At 42.1% G+C, this 27,645-nt stretch overlaps 1 protein-coding gene across 1 annotated transcript in view; it reads left to right on the top strand.

Annotated features, from left to right (window-relative positions):
• Positions 1-5,868: 5,868 nt before the first annotated feature.
• LOC117362951 (E3 ubiquitin-protein ligase HERC2-like) overlaps positions 5,869-27,645 on the top strand; it is a 193,712-nt gene continuing 171,935 nt past the window's right edge. Inside the window, exons 1-2 of the mRNA XM_033950040.1 lie at positions 5,869-6,062; positions 20,921-21,004. Coding sequence (XP_033805931.1) covers positions 5,871-6,062; positions 20,921-21,004 — 276 coding nt within the window. The 5' untranslated portion in view covers positions 5,869-5,870. The remainder of the gene's footprint in view (positions 6,063-20,920; positions 21,005-27,645) is intronic.

Raw genomic sequence — 27,645 nt, 5'->3', positions numbered from 1 at the left:
TTTCCAATTTTCCTAGGTTTTGTCCTTTTTCCACATCCTGAAGGATATTTTCTTATCTCTTACTACCTTCTTAACTTCTTTGGTTAACCATGCTGGGTCTTTTGCTTGATTCTTTCTGTACCCTTTTCTAAATCTGGGTATATACCGGTTTTGTGCCTCGTTCACCGTGTCCTTGAATAAGGTCCAGGCTTGGTCTACCGTCTGTGACTTTCTGGAGCTGTTCCTGAGTTTTCTCTTTACCATTTGTCTCATGGCATCATAGTTCCCTTTCCTGAAGTTGAATGTTGTTACAATGGTTCTCCTCCCCTTTGGCATACTTAGTTCCACTTTGAATTGGATAGTGTGGTGGTCACTGTTCCCTAAAGGTCCTACTACTTCTTGGGCAGGTCCTCCCAGTCCATTGAGGATTAAATCCAGAATAGCTGTCCCTCGCGTTGGCTCCTTGACAAGCTGTTCCAAGTAGCAGTCCCGCACAGCCTCTAGGAACTCCGATTCCTTTGAACATTTTGAAGCTCCATGTCTCCAGTCAATCCCCGGGTAATTGAAATCTCCCATAACTATGGTGTTTGCGTTTTTACATTCTCGCCTCAACTCGTCTCTCAGTTCTTCATCCATTGCTTCTGATTGCCCGGGTGGGCGGTAGTACAGTCCCATCTTTAGTTCGGTTTCCTTTCTTCCTGGTATTTTAACCCATATTGATTCCAAATGGCCATTTGTTGTTGCTGTGTCCACTCCGGTCGATTGAATGGTGTCCCTTACATAAAGTGCTATTCCTCCTCCTTTCTGGTGTATCCTGTCTCTTCGTTATAGCTTGTACCCTGGTAGTGCTGTGTCCCATTTGTTGTCCTCGTTCCACCAAGTTTCCGTGATTGCTATGATGTCTAGATTTTCATCTTTGGCCCTGGTTTCAAGTTCTCCCATTTTGTTCCCCAGGCTTCTTGCATTAGTGTACATATAGTTTAAGTCTCGATAGTTTTGTTTTCTTGTTATTTTCCCTTGCAATTTATCATTTGATCCGTCCTCTTTTCGTTCTACAGACTTTTGCTTATTGTCTCTCTTGTCCTCCCCCTGTGGTGCGTGGTATTTTTCCTCTTTACATTCATTCCCTTCTCCTTGGCCCTTATTTTCTTCCCCATGTAGTAGATTTCTCCTGTCCCTTTCCTGATTTGTCTGGCTCCTTCGGTATTCCGTTGCTTGCTTGACGTACATGGTATCTTCCCAGCACTTTTCCCACTCAGTATCGGATACTGTCTTCCGAATCATCAACACCTGGTCGACTGTCGGCTTTCCCCTTCCTCTCAGTTTAAAGCTTGCTCTATTCCTCTCTTGACGTTGCCTGCTAGTAGTCTAGTTCCCGCCATGCTCAGGTGTAGTCCATCTTTCCTGTAGAGCTTGTTCTTGCCCCAGAACGTCGTCCAGTTCCTCACGAAGTGAAATCCCTCTTCCTCACACCATCTCCTCAGCCATGCATTGATTGATTGTAGTTCCGTCTGCCTCTTCACATCTGCCCTCAGTACTGGTAGGATCTCCGAGAACGCTATCCTCCGAGTCCTCATCTTCAGCTTCCCTCCCAAGATCTTGAATTGTTCGGTGAGTGCCTTCCTGCTGTAGTCTCTCCTGGTGACATCATTTATCCCGACGTGGACAATAACTGCCGTCTCTTCTGTCTCTGCTCCTTCCAGGATCCTGTCAATTCTGTTGGTAATGTCCTTGGTTCTTGCTCCTGGGAGACAGGTCACCAGCCGATCCTCTCTCCCTCCTGCTATGTGACTGTCCACCTGTCTCAAGATCGAGTCTCCCACCAGGATTGCAGATTTCCCTTCTTTCAGTCTCCGCTGTGGTCGCAGATCAGTGTCCATGGTGGATCTCATTTCTTCTCTCTCTAGGTGCTGGTAGGTTCCTGCCTCTTCTTCCTGCGAGTGCTCTCCCTGGGATCCTTCTTCCATGGTGCCGGATAGTTCGTGTCCTCCGCTTCGTGCATCCTCCGGTGTATGTGTGTTGCTCGGGATTCCTGTTCTTCTGCTCTTCTGTAGGCGTCCTCGATGAACTTCTCAAGTTCCCTGACCTGTTCCTCAATGGCCCTCTCTTCCCGTGGGGTAATCGAGTAGTCAGGTAATGGGTCTTCTGAGCTGTAGAGTCCCTCCAGCCTAAAAAGCTTTCCAACAGTAGTGTGATAAGGACCACATGGAGCCTGAGTGGGCTCCCATTTCACTGTTCCTGGCCTTCTTCAGGCAGGTTTAGATAAGGGTTTAGCGGTGGCCTCCCTTAAAGTTCAGATAGCTGGACTTTTTGTGATTCAGGGCATACAGGGGCTCTAGTTTGCTTACTGTTCATCCAGATGTTACCCAGTTTCTGAGGAGGAGTGCTTTGTTTGCAGCCTCCCTTGCGTCATCCTTTCCCTTCATGGAATCTTAACATCATTCTACAGGATTTTGTGGAAGCCCCTATCAAGCCATTAAAGGATGTTACTTTTTTTGATCTAACAATCAAGGCTGTCTTTCTGGTCGCCATTGTCTCGGCACGGCATATTTTGGAGCTTCTAGCTCTTTCGTGCAGGGGAACGGTTTCTGCAAATCACAGACGTGGGAATTATTCTCCGTACTGTTCCTTCCTTTCTACCGAAGGTGGTTTTCTGCTTTCCATGTCAACTAGGAGGTTTGTTTTGCCTATGTTTCATTTTGCAGGCTCTTGAGCGAAAGGATCAGATTTTGTACAAGCTGGATGGCAAGAGAGTCTTGCTCCACTATTTGGAGAAGACTAATGATTTTCGGCTGTCTGATCATCTCTTTGTCCTCAATGCTCCACCTTGATGTGGTTTGCTGGTGTGGTGACCTTGATCGCTTGATGGATTTGTATGGTCATTTCCGCGTCATATCAGCCATGGCAAGCAGCCGCCATCTTTCTTTAAGGCCCAGTCAACTAGAAGTGTTACTGCTTCATGGGCTGAATCTTGTGCAATTCATCCAGATGAAATTTGCAGGGTGGCTACTTGGTCCTCTCTTCATACCTTTACCCGATTTTACCAGGTGGATGTGGCAGCTCGCTTTGATGCCACTTTTGGGACCTTAGTGCTGCAGGTAGGCTCTTCTGTCCCTCTCTAGACACTGCCATTGCTTTGGTACATCACCTAGCATACTGAATCTGGAAGAAACGTAACTAAATGGAAGACTAGGTACGCACCTTCGATAATCTTCTTTCTGTTAGTCCCTGGAGGATTCATTATGGCTCACCCTCTATGTGTAAGCTCAGTTGTTCTGAATTGCCTTTTTTCTGCCTCAGCTATTCTCCTTACAGGTTTGAAGATCTTCCAGCCAGTAGATGGATCCTTTGGGGAGTTTGCTCTTCTTTGAGTAAACATATTGTTGAAGGCTGTTTTTATGTGGGTGGGTGTTGCACACAGCAGATTAGTTTTACATTGTTCCTAAGTGGTTTTCTGTGCTGCCTCTGAGCCAGATTATTGCTTATTTTCATGTTTTGCAGAGCAGACCAGTTCAGAAATGTTTATATTGCTGGGGCGCTTCCCCAGTATCCCTTTCCTTGTCATGGATTTGTTCAGGTATGTTGCTTGGCTTTAGAAACTGAACTGCAGGAGGCTCTCACTGTCTCTCTAAGATGGGAGGAGCATGTGCTCAGGATTTCTGTAACTCCTGGATTGCGGGAAGGAATTGAACACCTATCGTACTGAATCCTCCAGGAACTAACAGAAAGAAGATTATCGAAGATGGAAACTTAATCTTCCATTCTGGTGGCTCCAGACTGGCATATGAACATAAGAATTGCTGCTGCTGGTTCAGACCAGTGGTCCATCATGCCCAGCAGTCCGCTCACAAGGCGGCCCTCTGGTCAAAGACCAGTGCCCTAACTGAGACTAGCCCTACATGAGTACGCTCTGGTTCAGCAGGAACTTGTCTTCCTTATCTTGAATCCCTGGAGGGTGTTTTCCCTTATGACAAACTCCAGAAGAGCGTTCCAGTTTTCTATCACTCTCTGGATCGTACGGAATCTATCCCCTTTCAATTTTAGAAAGTGCCCTCTCGTTCTCCCTACCTTGGAGAGGGTGAACAATCTGTCTTTATCTACTGTCTATTCCCTTCAGTACCTTGAATGTTTCGATCATGTCCCCTCTCAATCTCCTCTGTTCAAGGGAGAAAAGGCCCAGTTTCTCTAATATTTCACTGTACGGCAACTTCTCCAGCTCCTTAACCATCTTAATTCGCTCTCCCCTGGACTCTTTCAAGTAGTACCATGTCCTTCTTCATGTACGACGACCAGTGCTGGACCCAGTACTCCAGGTGAGGGCGCACCATGGCCGAGTACAGCGGCATGATAACCTTCTCTGATCTGTTCGTGATCCCCTTTCTTTATCATTCCTAGCATTCTGTTCGCCCTTTTCACTGCCGCCGAACATTGCGCAGAGGGTTCATCGACTTGTCAATCAGAAACTCCCAAGTCTCTTTCCTGGAGGTCTCTCCAAGTACCCGCCCCGGAAATCCTGTATTCATGCATGAGATTTTTGTTACCAACATGCAACACTTTACACTTATCCACGTTGAACTTCATCTGCCATGTCGACGCCCATTTCCTTGAGCCTGATTATGTCACGTTACAGGTCTTTGCAATCCCCCTGTGTCTTCACTATTCTGAACAACTTCGTATCGTCCGCAAATTTAATCACCTCACTCGTCGTACCAATGTCCAGATCGTTTATAAAGATGTTGTAGAGCACAGGTCCAAGCACCGAGCCCTGCAGTACCCCACTGGTGACACTCTTCCGGTCCAAATATTGGCCATTTACCCCCACTCTCTGTTTCCTTTGCTCCAGCCAGTTTTTAATCCACGTGAGTATTTCACCCTCGATTCCAGGCTCGCAATTTTCCGAAGTAGTCGTTCATGTGGAACCTTGTCAAATGCCTTCTGAAAATCCAGATATACAATGTCGACCGGATCGCCCTTGTCTATCTGTCCTTTTTACTCCCTCAAAGAAGTGCAGCAAGTTTGTCAAACATGATCTGCCTTTGCTAAAACCATGCTGACTGGTCCTCATCAGCCCGTGTCTGTCAAAGTGATCAATGATGGCTGTCCTTTATTAGTGACTCTACCATCTTTCCCGGTACCAAGGTCAGACTCACAGGTCTGTAGTTTACAAGATCTCCCCTCGAACCTTTCTTGAAGATCGGCGTAACATTCGCCACCTTCCAGTCTTCTGGAATCTTTCCCGATTTGATTGACAGATTGGCTATTAGTTGAAGCAGTTCTGCTATGGTCCCTTTCAGTTCCTTGATGACCTTCGGATGGATGCCATCCAGTCCCGGGATTTATCGCTCTTAAGCCTATCAATCTGCCTACACACCTCCTCTAGACTGGACCGTCAATCCTGTCAGCTTTCCATCTTCATTTCCAGCATATAGCCTGTGTGATAAGTACATGATACCCATTTGTCCAGAATGAGACTTCTGTCTATTAGAAAAGATATGAATAGGAAGTACCTAATCTCTATCTGTATGGCTCCTTTATCCCTTAGTGATGGGTCTTGAGTTTTCTCTTATTTATGTATGGAAAGAAAAGTAAATTTAGATTGTTTAGCCACCTTTTCCAGTAAAGGTTAAAGTGGACTTATAGCATTATTATGATCCAGTTACAATAATTCCCTTTACTATAGAGCCTTCAATGTATATTGTTACTTACAGCAACAGAAGACCAACTGACTTCCTGAAGGTAACAATGAGTGCAGTGGGAAATGTGGAATTTGAAACCTAGTTTTCCTGGTTTATTGTTCTTCGCTCTACCTACTAGATTATTTTTCACCTAAAATATTGTTTTATGATGATGGTTTGAAATGTCTCAGTACAGCTAATTTTTTATAGGTTCCCATGGAATATAACCATCTACAAGAAATACCAATAATTGGATTGAGGAATAGACTGTTACTGTTGCATTATATTTCTGAATTATTTTGTCCATGCATTCCTATGTTTGACCTGGAGGGACATCTTGATGAGACTGGACAGGGACCTTCAATTGGATTTGATACTCTACGAGGAATTCTTATATCACAAGGAAAGGTACTTACTGATGTGTTTAGCTTTTCTTTCCTTTTTTTTTTTTTTATAAATTATTATTAATTTTCAAATGAATTTAAACATAAACACTACACAGAACGCACTTTAAATACACAAATAATTCAAAAAACAATCATTTTCTCCACCCCCCACCCATAATTAATAGAAGTACATATTTAATTTCAATAATATAGATAATTAAGTATGGCAAACAATTATACATTCCCCTCAACCCACCCATCCACCCTGGATGTGTAAGGAAGTCAAATAAAAGGAAAGATACATGACAGTTATTGTGACTTCATAAATGTAGTCAATGGGCTCCACATCATTTTGAATGCATTACTATTTCCCAAACATTCCGCATTCATTCTTTCATACTTGTAACTGGAACATAGGTTTGCCCACCAGAAAGGGTAATTCAGTCGTTCATAACTCTTCTAGTTACGTGTAACCATGTGTTTAGCTTTATGGAATATGGAGGATGGTTATAGAATGCTAGAATATCAGTGAGAATTTAGATGCAGATTGCAGTGGTAAGTGAAAGGAGTAACACATGGGTTTTGTATAACTTTAGTAGATTCCATATTCCAGAAATTCAAAATGAATATCACTTGAAATGCGCTGATGAATTTTGTTATGAAATTTTAAAATAGTGTTGTGAGCCCAAATTTTACCTGTATTTATACAAAAAGGAAATAAACTAATCAAGTGTGAATAAGAAAAATCTCACTCAAGAAAGTCTCCATTACAAATTTTATTTGTTTCCTAGTTTAAATCCATTGTGACAAATATTTACAAATTAATAGATTGTGTTCTACCTTATGATCAGATAAAAACCAGAGTCTTAGATTATTTTCATTGCTTGGTTAGATGGCAGCCACAGTACAGGTTACACGCTTTTGACATTTTAAAAGAGGCTTATTCCAGATAACCCAACTTCCCGGATGTTTTCTCTTGTACCTTTTCCTTTTATTTTAATACTATTTTTGTAGTCCGTTACATTAACGGGTGCTAGAATAGATGTGTAGACTTAGCCATTTTTTTCTTTTTGTATGTCTATCTTTCTTTCTCTCTCCCTGCCCTCCTTTCTTTCTGTCTTTCTTTCTGTCTCTCCCCCTGTCCAGCATTAGCCCTTCTCCCTTCTTTTTACCTCCCCCCCTGTCCAGCAATAGCCTTTCTCCCTTCTTTTTACCTACCCATATTCCCATTTCTCCTTTTACCTTTCCTATTTCCAACTTTTTCACTCCATCCAGCATCATTAGAGTACCTGTTGCATTGTTGGTGTTCCGGTGTCTCCTCTGCCTTGGGTCCGGGCCGGCTATTGTGGGCCGGGATTGCCAGGGGCATCCTGTGGGACAGACCGGGGTGCGGGTTAGCAGAGGTGGGGGAGTTCTGAAGGGCAATGCGAATTGACCTTCCATGAGTGTGGTTTGAATCCATTGCATGAGCTTCTGCAAAGGAACTAAGGGAGCCGTTGTTAAAGTGATCCAATTAAGCCTTCTGCTTCAACGGGGATGTACCCAGCAGCACGTGTGCCTCCACCTCCTGTTATTGCAAAGCACAAGCAAGTTTCATGATCCCATCCGGGTAATAGCAGGTGCGTTCTACGGTCGGCATAACAATTTTGTGCGAGGGCACATTCGGAGCGCGAACTTTCGCTTTCAAACGAGTGTCAAGTGGCGGTTTACCCTACACAAGTCACTCTGTGCTGATTGAATACTTTTACTTCAAAAGGCTTACTCTGTGCAACTTTCGTGATTATATATAAAAAAAAGATAGGTGAGAGAAGGGGCATATTCCCCCAACAGGCCCTGATATCTATACACACATGACATCCCCCTGACATCTCCACACACACACACAAAAGGACAGGGGGCCAGGGAGAAACATTGAAAGAAAAAAAAAACAAAAACCAACCTTAATATTGACATACTGACAGAAATATGTCACACAAACACTCAAACACAGATAGATGGCAGACAAAGACACATACAGAAGGACAGGGGGCTAGAGAGACGGATTGAAAGAAAAAAAAAACAGTGGACAAGGAGAGAGACACACACAGAAAATAAAAAAAACAGACACACATACAACAGCCAAAGAGACAGACACCAAAACAAAAAACAGACAGACATACAGCGGGCAAGAAGAGATACCAAAATAAAGAAATACAGACAGCGGCCAAAGAGATAGACAAAAGGTGACAGTAAAAACAAAAACACACAGAAGGACAGGGGGCTAGAGAGACAGATTGAAAGAAAAATAATAATAAAAGTGGACAAGGGAGAGAGAGACACACAGAAAAAATAGACACACAGAAGGACAGGGGGGCTAGAGAGACAGACTGAAAGAAAAATAAATAAACAGGGTACAAGGAGAGAGCGACACACACACAAAAATAACCATACACAGAAGGACAGGGGGCTAGAGAGACAGATTGAAAGGAAAAAAAAATAAACAGGGGACAAGGAAAGAGCGACATACAAAAAAAAAAACCAATACACAGAAGGACAACAGTGGTCAAGGAGATAGACAGAAGGTGGCAGTCAACGACACACACAGGACACGGGGGCTAGAGAGACAGATTTAAAGGGGAAAAAAAAAACCCAGTGGACAATGAGAGAGAGACACACAGGGAAAAACCCCCACACATACAGCAGCCAAGGAGACAGACACCAAAACAAAGGACAAGGAGAGAGACCAAAATTACGAAATACAGAAAGTGGCCAAGAAGACAGACAGCAAAAAAAAAAAAAAAAACAACCCAGACAACCAAACAGCAGCCAAAGAGAAAGACGGAAAAAAAAGAGGCAGACATACAGCAGCCAAGGAGACAGACAGCAAAAAAAACACAGACAGACATACAGCAGCCAATGAGACAGACCCAAGCATTCCTTTTACACCAGTGGTTCCCAAACCTGTCCTGGGGGACCCCCAGCCAGTCAGGTTTTCAAGATATCCCTAATGAATATGCATGAGAGAGATTTGCATATAATGGAAGTGACAGGTATGCAAATCTCTCTCATGCATATTCATTAGGGATATCTTGAAAACCTAACTGGCTGGGGGTCCCCCAGGACAGGTTTGGGAACCACTGCTTTACACCCTTGAGTTACTCAGAGTTTCTTATGTTGTCTGGGAAGTATGAGTGTTATGTTCATTTGACGTAGGTTTTAGATAATTGAGGCTTTGGTCTACATGTTTACATGTTTATATGCATAGTTAGTTGGGGAGGGTAGAGCATTTTTGAATAAAATAAGTGTTTCGGGAGAGACTGATATCACAAAAATAAGATATTTTTCAGAAACTTTCAATTTTTAAAACTGTACCTACATGCCCCAGTGGCACACAGATCTGCTGAAAAAATGGGACACCAAATATTTATTAAGCCCACAACATGCAACAACAAATAGGATAAATCTAAAAACTTAAAATAAAACAACCGTACAATGGATAATTAAAGATCTCACGGCAAGTTTTCAGTAAAATTTTTTAACTATTAAGTCTGCACATCTATTCTAGCACCCGTTAATCTAACGGGCTTAAACACGAGTAGTATATATTCTATGCACCCACAATTCCTTGTTAAGAAATATTTCCTTAAGTTATTTTTAAGTTGAAATAAGACTGCCTTGATTGATCGCTTAATCAGAATTCAAAGTGATGTACATATCAATAAAATTACAAAATTTAGGGGATAACAAAATAAATGACAAAAACTAAGTCTTGCAAAACATATTATAAACTAACATTACAAACATATTAAAACACAAGGAAAGATAGGGAAAGGAAATACAAGTTATTTGATAGTAAATAAGACATTCAAAGGAAAAAACAAAAGGAAAGGAAAGATCAATGTACTTCTGAGAAGCTATAAAATACAGTTGAAATAATGCCATTAGAAGAGCTTACTAATTATCGAATGCATCCTTAAAAAGAAAGCTTTTTAATTTGCTCTTAAATCTATCCAAGTTGTGTTCTTCCCTTAAGTAAATAGGGAGTGAGTTCCATGTTTGAGGGGCTGTGACAGAAAAAATGAATTGCCGCCAAGTATTGGAACAAACACAAGGGTGATCAGAAGAAGTGTCACAGGGCGGTGAGGGATGCCAAAAAGGACTATGAGGAGAAAATAGCGCAGGAGGCCAAAAACTTCAAGCCCTTCTTCAGGTACGTGAAAGGGAGAAAACCCGCAAAAGAGGCAGTGGGACCGCTGGACGACCAGGGAAGGAAAGGGTACATCAAGGAAGACAAACAAATCGCAGACAGATTAAATTCATTCTTTGCATCTGTCTGTACAAAGGAAGACACTGTAACAATTCCAGAAGCAGTGAAAGTGTTCAAAGGAGTAACAGAGGACAACCTTACCACAGTAAAAGTGGACTTGGACCAAATAGTAATAACTTTATTCTTCTATACCGTCACAATCTTGCGACTTCTAGGCGGTTTACAATCAAGAGTGTTGGACATTCAGCAAAATACAATAGGTAGATATTCAGAGGAAATACAGAGATCAGAGACCTCAGGAGACAATAGTATAGAAATACAATTTGCTGAGCAAAAATATAATATGTACATTTTAGTAGGTAATGTCCCACAGGACCTGTTGGGGATAAATAGCAACGTAAAGTTACGATAAGATGAAGATAACAGATTATATTTATAACAGTGCTGTAAGTTCAGGTGAAATAGGGAGGGGGGAGGGAGAGGGAGAGCGGGTCAATTGTTTAGGTATTTCTGGAACAGGTATGTTTTTAGGCATTTCCTGAATTCCCCGTATGTAGTGGGCGAAAGCAGTTGGTCTAGGTCTTTGCTCCATAGGACTGCTTGGTGAGAGAGAAGGTGTTCGTGGTGTTTTTTCATTTTGCAGCCTCTAACTGGAGGGGAAATGAGTTTTGGGTGTGTGTTTCTCTTGAGTTTGTTATTAGAAAATGCGAAAAGGTCCGTTATGTACTTGGGGGTCAGGCCGTATAGTACTTTGAAGCAGATGCAGATCGACAAACTCAAAAGCGACAAATCTCCTGGACCGACAGAATTCATCCGAGAGTCTTGAAAGAGCTAAAAGTGGAACTATTGCAAAAACTTGCCAACCTGTCAATCAAAACAGGGCAGACGATTGGAAGATAACGAATGTCACGCCGATATTCAAAAAAGGATCAAGAGGAGTACTGGGCAACTATAGACCTATGAGTCTCACGTCGGTCCCTGGGAAGATGGTTGAGGTGCTGATCAAGGATAGCAAAACCCAACACCTAGACACACACAACCTGATGAAAGCCAGCCAACATGGATTCAGGAAAGGGAAGTCATGTTTGACGAACCTACTTCAATTTTTTGAGACAGTGGACAGACAAATTGATAATGGAGAACTGGTGGATATTATATACTTGGATTTTCAGAAGGCGTTCGACAAAGTTCCACACGTAAGACTCCTCAGGAAACTGCAGGGCCATGGAATAGAAGGAGATATACTAAGATGGATAGGCAAATGGCTGGAGAACAGAAGGCAGAGAGTGGGCATAAATGGGAAGTTCTCAGACTGGGAAAATGTGACTAGCTCGGTACTTGGGCCCATCTTATTTAATATTTTCATCAATGACCTAGAGGATGGAACATCCAGTGAGATCATCAAGTTTGAAGATGACACAAAGCTATGCCGGGCCATCAAATCGCCGAAGGACAGTGAGGAACTCCAGAGTGACTTAAGCCGATTGGAGAATTGGGAAGATAAATGGCAGATGAAGTTTAATGTGGAAAAATGCAAAGTGATGCACTTAGGCAGAAAAAATAAGGAACATAAGTATAGTATGTCAGGTGCAACTCTGGGAAAAACTGAACAGGAAAAGGACCTGGGAGTATTAATCGATAGGACACTGAAGCTGTTGACGAAGAACGCAAATAGAATGCTAGGCATGATAAAGAAGGGAATCACGAGTAGATCGGAGAAAGTTATAATGCCGCTTTATAGAGCGATGGTCAGACCGCACTTGGAATACTGCGTCCAGCATTGGTCTCCATACCTAAAGAAGGATATAAAACTGCTAGAGAGGATGCAGAGACGAGCAACAAAGCTGGTGAAAGGCATGGAGAACCTGGATTATGAGGAAATACTTAAGAGACTGGGGTTGTTCTCCCATGAGAAAAGGAGACTGCGAGGGGATTTGATTGAGACTTTCAAAATACTGAAAGGAATCGACAAAATAGAGTAGGAAAAAACATTATTTACAATGTCCAATGTGGCATAGACAAGAGGACATGGGCTGAAGCTAAGGGGGGACAAGTTTGTCCTCAGGACAAATATCAGGAAGTTCATATGCAGATCGTCGGACTTGATGGACCTAAGGTCTGTTCCAGAGATGGTGCTTCTTATGTTATGTTCTTATGTATTAATAATTTTAAGTGAGGGAATCATCAGTAAATGTTGTTCATTCAATCTCAATAATCTATTTGAGGTGTAGGGAATCAGTAGTTTATAAATAAAAGCAGAAGTTTTATAAAGTAATGATTTGAGTGTAAGCAGACTTAGTTTATATATTATCTGGTGAGCTACCAGGAGCCTCTTTCTTAAGGAGAGGTGTCATGTGATCAAACTTCCTAGCTTTCGATATAAGTTTAATAGAAGCATTTTGAATAATCTGTAAACGTTTGATTTCATTTTGGGCTATTCCCTTAAATAGGGCATTTCAATAATCAATTTTAGAAATTACCAAGGAATGGATTAGAATGTTAAGTGACTTTGGACATAGAAATTGCGAAACTGAACAAATTTGGCAAAGTCTGAAAAAGGTTGATTTAACAATGCTACTAATGCTACTAGGTTAGTTTATAATGAAAGATAACCCCTAGAATCTTAATGCCGCTGCTGGGTCAGACCAATGGTCCATCATGCCCAGCAGTCTGCTCATACGGCGGCCCTTATGGTCAAAGACCAAAGCTTTCATGGTGGGGTGGCTAGAGGCCATACGTATGATTATATCACCCTAAATTTTATATGTACTACAAATGTCCCTGTTTTTCTCACCATCATTGTATCACAAATTAGATCCTATCCTGACAGAGTTCCTGTAGAGATCCAAGCCCCCTCATATAGCCCTGAATACACTTAAGTTTCAAGTTTTATTGAATATTTGATGAATCGCCTATTACAAAATTTCTAGGCGATGTACATTAACAAAATAAAAGTATTCAAGAGGCTAAAATATAAATGTCCCCAACCTATGGGTGGGTTGCAATTCCCTGACTTTCGTAGATTTGCTTTAGTGGCATTGCTTCGTAGCGCTTGTAGATGGTCTTCGGTACTCTTGGATCTGGATGTTCCGCTCTGGCTAGCCACCGAGAGATCTTTAGTATATCCCTTCTCTTTGATGCAGTTAGTGGGTGCTTCAACATTACCATTACTTCACTGTTGGCCTATCTTGAAAACTACAGTTCAATCCTTGGGGATCTTGGATAAAACTTTACCTGTCCGAGTGCACCAGACCTTCTGCTCACCTTTGTGAGGGAATACCTCTATTCAATTTGGACAACATCCTGTTATTTGGATGCATTGGCGTCAATTAGGTATTCATTCTATTCAGGACCTGTTAGATCACTCCACTTTGAGATCCTTCTCATTCTTGCAATCTCGTTAAAGGTTACCTTCTATCCAACATTTTAATTATATTCATTTTCAACATTGTTTGCTTCTCATATCCCTATAAACTTTCTTCTCTCTTATCTCAAGAACCTACACTGTTTCCCTTAATGCATTCTAGTATATTCATGCCTCATTTATTATCTAAATTTTATCATCATCTTACAGTTTCTTAGTACACTTCATCTACTTCTATTCAATCTATGGTTTAATAATTTTTATTGATGACTACATAGAGAAAACAGAACGTACAATAAAAATAATACATTACACCAGGCTTGCACAACTCAAAAATGATCCGGGGCCAAAACGAAGTCAGAAAATGTAGCAAGGCCACAGCTCGAGTCACCTGGAAGTGCGCGGACATTGCTATGATGATGTCATGCGCATGCGTGACATCATCACATTGACACATGCACAGAAGCCTTCCAGACAGGCCCTGAGATGCCAGTGGGAGGTGCCAGCAGGGAAGAGGGCATGAGAGAAGGAGAGGCACTGGCTTGAAGTAGTTGAGAAACACTGCTGTAGGCAAAGTACCTCCAACCACAGACCTCCCAAGCTCCTCCCTAAACCCACCCAAGCTCTGTGCCAGATCCTGCCTCCCTTACTAATTGTATTGCAATTTTTTCCTTTCATTTTTCATATACACACAATACACACAGCAGATATAAATTCTCAAAACTGACACATTTCGATCACTAAATTGAAAATAAAATATTTTTTCTTACCTTTGTTGTCTGGTGATTTAATTATTTGGACTTCCTTCTGACTGTGCACCCAACATTTCTTTCACAATCCAACCCCATCCCCTTTGGGTCCAGATCTCTATCTCTTTTTCCTCTGCTTACCCTCCTCAGATCCAGTTTTAGTTCTCCTTTGTATCTACCACCACCTTTGTTCCAGGTCTTCCTTTCTCTCCCTCTTCTGTTATGATCTTCCATCTCTCTGTTCTTCCTCAGGGTCTCTCCTCCTCTGTCTCTTCTGTCTGCATCTCCCATAGTCCAGCATCTGCTTCCTGTCTTTCCCCTTTGGTCCAGGCCTCTCCCTCTGTCTTTCTTCTGCTTACAACCCCACCCAGCCACCCATGTCCAGCATTTGTTCTCCTTTCTTCCAGTCTTTCTCTGCCTCTCTTTCCTTCTTCCCTGGTCTAGAATCTTTCCACCTCTCAGCAGTCTCTTTCTCTTCCCTCTATACACCCCCAAGTCCAACATCTGCCCCCTCTCTTCTGCCTCCCCTATATATATCTTCCTTCTGCTAACATTTTGAGTCCTCCCCTCTCGTCCAACATCTGCCCTGTCACAGCTAAAGACGCGTGTGGGCCTCAAGAAGCTGTGTCTTTGGGGAGATGGACAAGCGCGAGGTCTTCCAGAAAACTAAGAGGTTGCTGTTCAGCGGCGCCCAGGCCTACATGGGGGCAAGGGAGCAGAAGCACTGCCTGAGGCGCTGCAGAGGTGGCGTATGGCAGTTGTGGACTCGGACTCCTACACGGACAGACTCGCATTGGCTGCGACATCAAGTTACTGAGGGGGCCCTGTCTTCAATTCTGTTTTCCCACCCCTCCTCAAAATCCTTTTCTCTTCCCCCCTCTCCCCGGTGTCCAGATCCAGCATCCCACCAGGGCCCTCGCGATGGATGGGGGCCTTATCTTCCCTGTTTCCCTCACTGCTAAGCTAATGATGGCAGCCTGCAGAACAAACCAAGTAGGCTGCCATCAGTCTCCTCAGCACATTCTCTCTGCCTCAGTCCCGACCCTCCTCTTATGTCAGGGGTGGTACCACGGCAGAGGGAACGTGCTGTGGAGACTGATGGCAGCCTGCTTGGTTCGCTCTGCAGGATGCCATAATTAGCTTTAAAGGGAGGAATCCGGGGGAAGCTGAGAAAGACAGCCGATAGGGAGAGCCATTGTGGGCCACAGTGAAAGCTGTTTTGGGCCATATGCGACCCGTGGGCCTTATATTGTGCAGGACTGCATTACACAATGTATCATCCAGTTTTTGTGCTCCCCCCACATCAACCTAGACCTTCCCCCCAAAGCCTCCACCCCCCAAAAAAAGGCACCAGAGAAATACCCAAGACACCTAATGAGTAAACCAACCAAAGTATAGCCTAAGCCAGGCCAACAGGGCAGCAGCAGTTAAAACCATCTCAATTGGGTTTGCTGCATCATCCTAACCACCGCCCATCCCTCAAAAGTAGGAAAAAGAAAAAAAGGAAGGTATTTCCAGGACCCTGGGTTCTGATGGGTCCCGGAAAAGCTCACAGATGGGCAACAAGAGTAGCCCCCCCCACACACACACACACCTTACGGTGTGTCCAACCTAGTAGAACACCCAACAGAAGGAAACCAGACAATACAAATGACCATGGTCGAATATAATGGAATGCCTCCCCCCACCCAAAAAAACAAACAAGAAAAAGTATGAAGAGGCAAGAATAAACAACAATACAAGAGGGAAAAGAAAAAGAAGAACAAAGAAGAAAGAAAATAGAGAAAGGTGCATCTCCTGTGCATCCCCCAAGAATCTCTCCTATGAACCTCCAAGCTGAGCAAATCAAAGAATATTCAAAATATCGCTGCGAGCCCTAGGACTCATAGATTGAATATAGGGGAGCCAGGTGGCAAGAAATAATTTTTTCCTCTTAAGGGTGGTTCGAGCCAAGTTACGTTCTAACAATAAAGCGCATGAAGCCGATTGTGCCAGGCCCAAAAGGAAGGAAGGGAATTGCCCACCCATAGTGACAATAATTCCTTTTCCCCAACAACCCCACTTTCCGTAAAAACATCCTCTGACCCCGTTGAGGTAAACAAAAAGTCTCATATTTATCTAAAAGGAACCCTGTTGCTGACAATGGGATGATCTAATCCAAAATGCTGGCAACATATTCAATGACCTGTCTCCAAAATGTTTTAATTTTTGGGCATGTCCAAAATGCATGAATAAAAGAATGGGTTCCAAAATTGCACTTCTGGCAAATGGAAGAATTACTGTAGCCCGATTATACAACAGTTCTCTAGTAAAATACGCCCTATGCAGGACTTGAAATTGACATTTTCTAACATCCTCATTGACCAAAATTTCCGGAGTACGTCTAATCAATTTCAGTAAATCCAAGGAGGCCTCCATTATACCAACCTCCACACTACATTATCACAGTCCACCCCAACAACCAAACTTTGGAGGGATTTATGCAAGCCCGATACCCGAAAGACATTCTCCAAAAATGGCTCCACCAATTCCCTAAGTTTGGTCTCAATGGGAAACAACAAATCCATTATATCCAAGGAATGAACGTAGTGTTGCAATTGCTTGTAGGCCAAAAAATCACCTAGATGAAGATGATGATAGATTTGGCGAAAGGAGACCCAAGAAAACAGTGTACAGTCTTCCTGAAGAACTTGAGAAAGCATCCGCACCCTGGCCAAGGCCAAATGACAAAAAGTGGCATTTTCGGTTTCCGGCAAGAAGTGGGATTCCCCAAAATGGGCAATATCTCTATGACTATTACCCCGCCACAAAGGCAGCCTAGGCCCTTCAGAGAATTTGCAAAAGTAAACTAGATTTTGCAAAAGAAGGCAACGCAGTGAACAGCACGTGTAAAAGAGACAAGATACTCGGTAGCTTTGGGAGTGAAATCCTGATGATCTGAAAACCACTTACCCAAAGAACACAGGGCACAAGCCAGATTGTAAATGCGAAAATCAGGGATGCCCATTCCACTCCTAGACCAATTCCCCATCAAGTATTTAAACGCCAACTGTGTTTTTTATTATTCCAAAAACCTCGAACAGCAAATGTAAACGTCGGATATCCCGATTCTTTAACCAAAGAGGCAAAAGCTGCAAAGTATAGAGCCATTTGGGGAATAAGATCTTGGCAATAAGCTGAATATGGCCATGAAGTGAAATGGGCAAAGGAGCCCAACGGGACAAAAACTCCTCAGTATATTGAAACAAAGCAGCAACATTCCTCTGATATAAGTCAAAGATGGAAGCGGTAAGCTGAACTCCCAAATAGCAAAAAAAGGACAGTTGCCCAGCAGAGGGGGAAGGACCTTGTTGTACCTGGAGCATAGTAGCCAATGCCAATGATTTATCCAGATTCAGACAGAACCCGGAAAAATCTCCATACTTCCAAAATGTTTCCATAAGACAAGGCAAAGAAGCTGCCGGAGTATTTAAATGCACCAATAGGTCATCCGCAAAAGCATAAATTTTAAATTCAAAGGCCCCAATCCAGATGCGCTGTATGTCTGGATTAGCCAGGACATCTCTAATCAAAGGATCCAATGTCAACACAAATAAAAGAGGGGACAGAGGGCATCCCTGCTCTATCCATACCTCACTCTATCGAAAACACAGAACTGTGCCCACTTACCCATACAAGGCCTAAGGCACCTGATATAGCACCCAAACCGCAGATTGAAAAAACCCAGTAAACCATGACCGAAAACATAAAATCCCAGGAGACCTGATCAAACGCCTTCTCCAAGTCAAAACTAATTAGTAAAGAAGGAATCTGCAGTCATTTGACTAATTCCAGGGAAGCCAAGATCAAACGGAGATTTTTTGCTGCATGGCGCCCCCAAATAAACCCAACCTGAGGTGAAGCCAACAACTCTGGCAAACAATCTGCCAGCCTATTCGCCAAGATTTTTGCAAACAATTTAGTCTCGACATTAAGCAGGAAAATCGGTTGATATGAGGCCAAATGTTCGATTTCAATGAAACAATGATTGTGGCTACGATAAGAGAATCGGGAAGTTCCCCAGAGGCCACAAAAGTATTAAACGTATCCATCAGTACAGGGGCTATGGACTCCTTTAATAATTTATAGAATTTGAACCAAAATCTGTCCAACCCAGGGGCCTTCAGCAGTGCACCTGAACCGATGACCATAGATGCTTTTTCCTCTGAACCTGAACCTGGTCAGAAACCTGTGGTAAAGAGAGACCTCCAGATACACCCCACCATCCATCAAATCAGACGGCTTAGAGTACAAACCCCGATAGTAGTCATAGAAAACCTCATTAATTTCTCAGTCTGAGGAGAATACAGTTGTAAAATATGATCCGGTCCTCTTGTTTGCTTCAATGCATTTGCCAACATTTGCCCCTAGAATTACCATACAGATGAAATTTATATTTGTAATACGCCAGAGATTTCCATGCCCTGGCATGAATCAGGTCTTGCAAAATCTGTCTGGGTATCAAGAAGTTGAGTCTTATTCTGAGGCGTCGGATGGGTCCTATATCGTATATGGTCTTCCCTGAAGCGAATCTCCAATCGGAGGATCTCTTTATCACGTTTTTTTTTTTTTCGATGGCTCAAATAGGCCATAATCTCACCCTGCAAGACCGTTTTCACCACTTCCCAGTACAAGACAGGGGAGTCCCTATGGGGAGCATTATGCAGCTGTTAATCCGCCCATTTTTCCAACAAGAAATCATGAAACTGAGGGTCTGTATACAACGAAAGAGGAAAGTGCCATTTAAAAGCTTATTGCCTTGTGGGGTCCAGTTCAAGAATAAAGATAATCATGGCGTGATCAGATGCATCAAATGAGCCAATCTCAGCTGATTGTACCGAAGAAAAAAACAATTTAGAGATCAGACAATAATCCAGTCTAGACAAGGTTCCATGAGTCCTAGAAAGATGAGTAAAATCCTTTTCGCCCAGATTTAATACCCACCACCCATCAATGATATCCAAAGCCTCGCAGAAGAGAGGCAATCCCTTTCTACCAGACATATGTTCCATGGGCAATAGGTGATATTTATCCACCGCTGGATCGAAGACCTAGTTAAAGTGTGTACAAAAGAACATAAGAATTGCCATCTCCGGATCAGACCCTGGGTCCATCAAGTCCGGCGATCCGCACACGCGGAGGCCCCGCCAGGTGTACTCTGGCATAGTTTTAGTCCCCATATCACTGTATGCTTCTCAAGGGAGATGTGCATCTAATTTACCCTTACCCGTATCACTCTATGCCACTCTTAAGGAGATGTGCATCTAATTTACCCTTAAATCCTAGAACGGTAGATTCTGTAATTACTTCCTCTGGGAGAGCATTCCAGGTGTCCACCACTCGCTGCGTGAAACAGAACTTCCTGATATTCGTCCTGGACCTGTCCCCCTTCAGCTTCAGTCTATGTCCTCTTGTCCGTGTCACACTGGACATTGTAAATAACTGCTTTCCCTGCTCCATTTTGTCGAATCCTTTCAGTATTTTGAAAGTCTCGATCAGATCCCCTCGCAGTCTCCTCTTCTCAAGGGAGAACAACCCCAGTCTCCTAAGTCGTTCCTCGTAGTCCAGGTTCTCCATACCTTTCACTAGCTTCGTTGCTCATCTCTGCACCTTCTCTAGCAGTTTTATATCCTTCTTTAGGTATGGAGACCAATGCTGGATGCAGTATTCCAGGTGTGGTCTGACCATGGCTCTGTAGAGCGGTATTATAACTTTCTCTGATCTACTCGTAATTCCCTTCTTTATCATGCCTAGCATTCTATTTGCTTTCTTCACTGCTGCTGCACATTGCGCCGACGGTTTCAGGGTCCTATCTATCAATACACACAGGTCCTTTTTCTGTTTGGTCTTTCCCAGAGTTATACCTGACATACTATACTTGTGATCTTTATTTTTTCTGCCTAAATGCATCACTTTGCATTTTTCCACATTAAAATTAATCTGCCATTTATCTGCCCACTTCTCCAATTGATTCAAGTCACTCTGGAGTTTTTGAGAATTGCATGAATAAATCTATCAAAAGACTCCTGAGGCAGGTCCTTGAGGGCCGAAACACGATTGTGTTGAGTCTATTTACCAATAAAGAGATTGAACACTAATTGGTCACCTTTGTTGTTGTATTTGCTGTTCACTGGTGTGAGGGCAGCTTCTCCTGTTTGCATCCAAGCTTTAACCATCATGCCACACTCTCCCACAAAGGATACATATGAAATACCTTTGAGACTTGATTCTCTGTCATTAATATCTTTGTCTTAAGTCACTTGGGCTGCCCATGGTGTATATTTGTAGACCTTTAAATCAGACTTTAAAATGTAAGATAATGCCTACTCCTGTGTCAGAAACATTTTTTTAGAAACTCATCTACCTATTGCTTTTTTAGAATGCTTTATCTTCACTAGTCAAAATGGATAAGGTCACAGGAAGATATTGCTTAATATTATTTCTTCCTTTTTTGTATAATCATGCTCTTTTTCCTCTCCTAGGAGGCAGCATTTCGAAAAGTTGTACAGGCAACAATGGTGAGGGATCGTCAGCATGGCCCAGTAGTAGAACTTAATAGAATACAGGTAACAAGTATTAATAATGACTAACATATTTAGTTTCAGGATTTTTCATCATTGTATTCATAGTAGTTCATGATCACAGAATTGCAAGTATGTGAAGTTAAAGAATATTAATCCCTATCTTATGTTGATTTTAAGGGAGGAAATTACCAATGTGGGCTACTCTAAGAAGGGTTATATACTGTTAACCTGGGTTATTTGTAATTAGGACTCATGGCATAGGACCTGTGCTAAAATAGCACAAGTTGGGGTATAGTAAACAGTAGCCCACATTGAAACTTCCCCCCATAGTACCTTGTAAAAGTTTTCATACCTTTGTATATTTTTTCACATTTGGTATTTAAAGAGACAATTCAATGCTTTGAAATAGGAGTTTATTTCACTGAGCCTATGTAACATGAAATGAGCTGAGAGATACGTAGGTGTAGGTCCAGCAGCAGATCCAAAAGATCCAGTTTAGCACTAGGTAGCAATCTGTCACCTATTCACATTAGCTTTCAGAACTGGTAGTGAGTGAGCAGGCCTAAGCTGGTTCCCAGTTTGGTGGTAGGACTTTTTCTGCTCCATCTATGCATGGTAAATTTTCTCCAGGAAGAGGTGTATGGTAGTCTGATACAGCAGCTATCTTGCTTGCAACTGATCCCTCACCACTTCAATCTCACTTGATTTTCTCTAGATTTCATCTTATTATACTGTAGCAATTTGGAAGTTATTTCTATTTGTTATTACTTTTTGGAATACTGGGCTTCATAAATTTCATTCTTTGAGAAAAAGACATAGTTTACTGCATGTAAACTGCTTTGGTTGTACGAAATACTTGACCTTTATCCTTATCCTTGCTGAAGGACCATAGGGGCTATCCAGTCTACCCATCAATGTCATATACTATTGTCTTTTCTCTCCTGTAGAGATCCTTTATACATGCCTCAAGCTTGCTTGAATTCAGGTACAATCTTTTCTCCACTACCTTCACCATACATTCACCACCTTTTCCATGAAGTATTTCTTCAAGTTACTATTGTCTGTCCTTTTTCATCTTCATCTGAAGCCCCCTCATTTCAGAGCTTCCTTTTATTTGAAATAGATTTGCTTCATGCGCATTTATGCCAAGGAGATATATAAGAATTTCACTTATATCATCCCTGAGATTTTAAAGTACAAGTCCCATACACATTATGTTCAAAGACAGAAAATAAACTTATGTTACTCATGGCAGTATGATACACTATAAAAAGCAGCTGTAATTGTCCCCCCTCTCACCTACACTGATCACATAAGGAAAGGCCCTGGAAACCACATAACTCTTACCCACATTGGACGTGAGGTATTGGTTGCTTTCGACCATACAATTTCAGGCTCTTAAAATTCATTGATGTGGTACAGAGTAATCCGGGGACAAAAATTCATCCCCAAGGCGCAATTTCATCCCCTCCCCATTCCTGCAATGAAGTACATTTTTCATCCCTGTCCCTGCAGCCTTAATTTTCTTTCCCACATCTCCTTGCTCAAAGCAGAAACATGATGCTATACAATTTTATGAGCCTAGGGCATTGCAAATAAACATTTTAAGCCTATATATATATTTCATGAGGTGACCTAATTTTTTCACATGACTGTAAATGTATATACACACACACATACATTATATACAGTATGTATGTATATCTAAACACCATGTTGTCAGTTTAATAAAATGTAAGGATGGTCGCACCCCCACAATGTTAGGTTGGAGGGGTTATGTTTGACACGGCCTTACAATCCGCGGTCCCGAGTTCAATACCTTCACAGAAGTTTCATGAGGGATAGAATCAAATAAGAAGCACAGCCAGGGGTGATTATATAAAGAATATATTATAGAAATAGTCTTACAGAAAAGCAATATTTATAATCATTAACAATTAAACATTACAATTAAATAGAGAGCATAGCAGTTTCCCTGCCTTACAGAGTTCAGAGGTAAAGAGGGACATAGAAGCTTGCAGTTCTAGGAAGAGCCAGAGAGAGAGAAAAGGGGGATGGTCTAAGCTTCGTGTTCCATAGATAAAGGGAAGGATAGACAGAGAGAGGGAGAGCCAAGACAGAACCAGAGTGCCAAGCAAAGAGCCAAGAGATAGCTAGATAGAAAGAGAGAGAGAGGGCCAAGACCCCTCTCCTGATAGCTTGATAGAAAAAGAGACATATTGATAGAGCAGAGAGCAGGCTTTTATACCTTGGAATCTTATTCTGACTAGAGAAAATATTGTATCTCCCAGTATCTTTCTGTTTAGAACTTGCAAACTGTTTGAGACAATGGTCAATTTAATTGACAAAGGAGAGTGTGACATCTGCGAGCATGGTGATGGGATTAAGTCTTGATCTGTGCACCATTGTCCTAAGCACCCTCTTAATCAGGGAAACTTAAAACATATCAGGGATACTTAACACAGTCTCCCTGCACTAAGGGTCTATCTGCCTTCCCATGCCAGGATCAGATTGATATAATTTCCCATAGGCCTCTAGGCTGACATCTCCCATACTTTTTTTATTTTTATTTTTATTCTTTGAAATGAGGGAGAGCTTGTGGTACCCTTCTTTAAACAGCCTGCAATTAGCAGATGCTTCTTTTACCTCCAACAGTACGTCCCCTGTCTTGCAGAATCTCCAAGCTATGAAGATAGGTTGTATAGTCCGTAAACAGTTCCCATTACGAGTTCAAACCTCTGTCTTAGGTCGTATAGGCCATAATCTGGGCGGGGATCCCAGTATACTTATATCTTACCCGTCGTTGAGCGAATGAACGGTGCATAAGGGATGCAGGAAGCTTTTTCAGGAGGTTCAGGTATAAAGGTACCAAGATGTCATAAGAGAGAGTATCTAAGTATGGGATATGGGAAAATATTATGTCTGACCCTGGTAATGGTAATGCAATAGGCCATGCCAAATTAAAACCAAATTAGCAAGTGTCCGAGAAGATACTGGAAATACATGTATAACAGCCTTAAAAGATAGAAGGAACTTGGTATGATAAGCGTTGTAAAGAAATGTACATGTGTTTCACTTTACAGCAAAGGAAAATCATAATAATACATAGCAAAATTTGTACAATAATTAAGATAATGATAGGGTGAATTAAAACATTAAATACGTGGTTTGCAGTGGGCGAATCCCAAACTGAGACATGAGTGTATCGTAGCAAATTTTGAAATAAAGTCTGGAATGTCCATAGAATAGGTTAAATAGGTGGAATTGTACAGCAAAGCATTCTTAGGAAGGTGGCTATATCCGATGAACAGGAAACATTGTGTATAGCATGTGTGTAAAAGTCTTTGCAGTCAGGGTGCAGGAAGATGAATTAGTCCAGCAGGAACCGGCAGTCTCTTTAAACTGGTTAGATGCACACTTGGGATGAAATGATGTTTGCACAGGATCTGATGTTTGCACAGGATCTTTCAGTCACTGGAAATTAGTGGTATTCACCCTTGAGATGAAATGATGTCTGTGCATACAGGGAGGGATTTGAAAAGAGTCCCGATATCATTCAGCAGCTGTACTCCAGTGTGATCCAAATAAGAGATAGAAAATGGAGGAGAAACCAAGTTGCCAGTACTGAATGTAGAGAGAGAGAGAGAGAGAGAGAGAGAGAGAGAGAGAGAGAGAGAGAGAGAGACCAGTTGCCTGTACTGAATGTGGCAACATGTAACAATATTAATGCATTTTCTTGGTAAAGTTATGGCAAAAGAGAGGCAATATTCAGGTACTTAAGGTTCTTAATCAGACATTCCAAAAAGATATGTTTTTGTGTGCTGCATATAACTATTATGGCACTTCAGAGAGACCATAATTCTGTACTGAATGTATATATATAAAAAAAATGATGTCAGAAATATGTACTGAATCTAGTGAGGATCATAGAATAAACACGGTATAGATATAGAATAAAACCTTTTCTTAAAAAAATATAACCCCTAACTAAGCTACATTTAGCATATGCAAATTATAGGGAAAAAGAACATTGCGCAATTGGGCTAGTAAAAAAAAAAATGGGGAAAAGAGCTCTAGAAATGGCCAATGTTATGTATCCTGGGGTACCCCCTAAACTAAAACAAAAAGACATAAGACAGACGACATGGCACAGACCACATAAAACACAAATTTTGAGGCGTCCATCTGTCAAGTGTTCAGGGCTGAATTTAACTCTGCAAATAAACACATTGTTATAGAAAAAAAAAAAACAGCAAAGATGAACACCTGAGTAGTACAAATAATGCATATCATAACCATCTCATATTCAGAAAAGGCATAAAGCTAATATCTTCTTTGGAACATCTCTATCTCTGCAGTGATAAAGAGGAACCTTGGAAACCATTAGAAATATCTTTGTGCCAAAATTGGTCTGGAACTGCTGCTAAGAAAAAGAAAAAAAAAACCCATTTCAAATTAGCAGCATCCTCAAGGTCACTTAAAGCAAACTTTGTCCATGTTCCATTCAGGCCGACCTGGACCACATGTCTGCCACCTGGGTCCCACTGCACTCGGAGGAATGGGCACTGCGGTGCCGAAGTCAGGTGCAGGCTAGATTTTTCTTCTTTTGTCTGCACTGTCGTGTCCTGGCATTCAGAGGCAAGGGGCAAATTCCGAAAATCATTAGTCATGTCTAGGACAGAGAAAAATGCACATGTAGGGTTAAATTTCACAGTAATGTCAGAGCAAGAGGCAGCCACTGGTACAGGCTTTGAAATCTTAGTTAAGGCCTGAGAGTGTATAGTGAGCCTAACAGAGCCCTCTGAATTAGCAAATGACCCAGTTGGAGAGCCACATGCTAAAGAGATAGGTCCACTCAGACCCCTCTCCTCCATCTTAGGCACCAGTTCTGTTGCTGGAGGAAGTACTGGATGCTGTGTTTGTGGTTCAGGATCTTTGCCCTCAAACAAAATTTCTGTGTACCTTTTCCCACAATCTTGTGCCCAAATTGAAAGATCTGCAGCCTCTGAGTGAGTTACACTACCATCATGCTTCTGCACTAGCATGCAACACTGTGTGGCTAACTGCACAGGAATAACCTCGTGAACCAAAGGTTTAGAAGCATTAGGAATTCCTGTACCTAATACAAGACCAGCCACCTCAACTATTTCTTTGCCTGTATTCTCACTCGTGCTGGCAGTAGTTTCTACAATGTCTTTCATTTGTTCCTTTTGTGGGATAGACACACACTTTGAAGCTGTGTCATTTAGATCCTGAATCTCACAAATTTCCATATTTTTCTTATCTCCAGTAGGAGGCGCTCTATCTGTGAAACTGATTCTAGCCCCTGTATCAATCAAAATTAATTTATCCTGACCCTCTATGGTAGTATTAACATTGGGGCGGCTGCAAGTGTCCAAAATCAAAGGTGCCACATACTTCAAGCTGAATTCTGAGTCTGACTTCTTTCCCTTATCCTGCGTCTCCAGAAGTGAGTCCACAGGTAAGCGAAAGGAGTCTGGCTGGGCTGTGAAGGCCTGAGTCACCTTGGCATTCGGACACAGAGAGTCAGGACATCCCTATACACTAGCACTGGTTTTCCTGGCTGTCAAATCACTTTTTACTCTGTCCAATTCTATCTGCATTGTGTGACGATCCTGTTCCCATTTCCTTTTCTCTTTTTCTAATGCTTCTGTCTGTGCTCTGAGCTCATGGAAAGGAATGTAAGTGGAGGCATTTCTGTAACTACTTCTGACATGCCCTCTATTTCCTCTATTGTGTGGTGTGGTCTTGTATTGGGGTGCTCCCTCAGCACGCCACCTTCTAGCTTCTGATACTGAAATAATTTGAGCTGGCTGGGTATTCCACACAGACCCAATCCTGAGCAGTAAAGTGTCAAAAGGTGTAGTTTTAGGGTCCTCCGAGAACAACAGAAGGTGTTTAGTAATCTCAGGAGATAATAATTCTAATAGGAATTCTTTATGTTCTCTCTGGCCATAATCTGAGGAAGTGGGCCAATGTTCATGTTCGTTAAGTGCCGCGTTGATTACCCACACTCTATATGCAAACTGCTCTGGTGTATCACTTGGCAGGGGTGAAAGAGTTCTAAGTACTTGCAAAGAGGTGCAGCGAAATAGTTGTTCGATGCCCATCTTTACAAATTGGTATGGATGAACAAGAGATCCAAATTTATAATAATGTGGACCCAGGGCTAGGTGCATAAGCTTATCAAAATCTGAATTGTTCCTTTTGTATTTCCCTAGACCCCAGTGAATCAGTATGTCAATAGCCCATTTGCACCATTCATTTATGTTAAAAGGCATAGGGCCCACTTTCTCCACTATTCTTTCAATGTCACTGTCCTTCATATGTCCCTGCAGCACTACAGTTACTGGAGCTGTGTCACTTATAGGGGTACTATTGGTATTGCTCTGGCCTGGTAATGAATTTTCCTCACTTTCGTTTGTCGGTTCTTCTTCCTGTTCTACATCTGTAGCTAGTTTACCCTTTCTCTGACCTGCTACAAAAACGGTTTTCTGACTATATGGATTATATGGTGATGGTGGCACAAGTGCAGACAGCAGAATAGCCTGTCCCTGTGAGGCACATTTTGACTTTAAATACTTTAATTCTGCCTTGGCCTCTTCTAATTGTTCATTTACAGTTAAAAAGGAATTTGTGGCCTGAACAATTTGGGTTCTTAG

The sequence above is a fragment of the Geotrypetes seraphini genome, chromosome 6, assembly GCF_902459505.1.
Source record: "Geotrypetes seraphini chromosome 6, aGeoSer1.1, whole genome shotgun sequence".
Taxonomy (NCBI): domain Eukaryota; kingdom Metazoa; phylum Chordata; class Amphibia; order Gymnophiona; family Dermophiidae; genus Geotrypetes; species Geotrypetes seraphini.
The sequence above is the reverse complement of the archived record's forward strand: the minus strand, read 5'-3'. Positions and strand labels throughout refer to the sequence as shown.